Source organism: Brassica oleracea, unplaced genomic scaffold (genome assembly GCF_000695525.1).
Source record: "Brassica oleracea var. oleracea cultivar TO1000 unplaced genomic scaffold, BOL UnpScaffold09981, whole genome shotgun sequence".
Classification (NCBI taxonomy): Eukaryota; Viridiplantae; Streptophyta; class Magnoliopsida; order Brassicales; family Brassicaceae; genus Brassica; species Brassica oleracea.
In genome coordinates this window covers 1-570 of record NW_013626502.1, presented here as the reverse complement: position 1 = coordinate 570, position 570 = coordinate 1, and the positions used below count along the sequence as shown (strand labels likewise).

Below are 570 nucleotides of genomic sequence, written 5' to 3'. Positions count from 1 at the left end.
CTTCAAAGCCATTTCGCTAAGCACTCGTGTCCTCTGGGCTAAGTCATCAAAGTCCTGACGGAAATGAAACGTGATACTGTCTACGATTACCACTTTTACCTGCAATCATAAAAGTTAGTATCATGAAAATTAGAGTATGAGCTATAAAAGTTTTATTATACCTACATCTTTATTTTCGGAGATGAACTTGTCGAGATGATTGACCAATGCGATCTGCTCGGTGTAACTGCAGACACGGAAGTAGAATATGTTCTCCAAGATATCTCTAGGTTTCATCTGCACTTGACTCGCTTTAAAATGTTTGTGCATGTATCCAGTGTATTCTTCCATGTCCTCCACACAAGCTTCTGCTATCTGTAGAGCACGCTCCACCATGAAGCTACCTTCTGTATCTGTACCACCACACAAAAGCATCAACAATAAAGAAGAGCCCAATCAAGTGACTGTTAAAGAAGCATACCGATGTATATCGCTTTTCCTCCAAGACCACCAAACTCGCGAGGAATCTGAACATTCACAGAGAGCTGTATCCCAATCTGAGTCTTGCCAATACCAGGTACTCCACCTGCA

General features: G+C 41.8%; 1 protein-coding gene across 1 annotated transcript; it reads right to left on the bottom strand.

Moving 5' to 3' along the window:
* Nucleotides 1–3: 3 nt before the first annotated feature.
* LOC106322209 (DNA repair protein RAD51 homolog 3-like) lies at nt 4–566 on the bottom strand (the record flags this gene model as incomplete). The annotated part of the gene is made up of 3 exons (XM_013760336.1): nt 4–99; nt 166–392; nt 461–566. Coding segments are annotated over 3 exons (429 nt in total), but the record flags the coding sequence as incomplete, so codon positions are not given.
* Nucleotides 567–570: the final 4 nt, after the last annotated feature.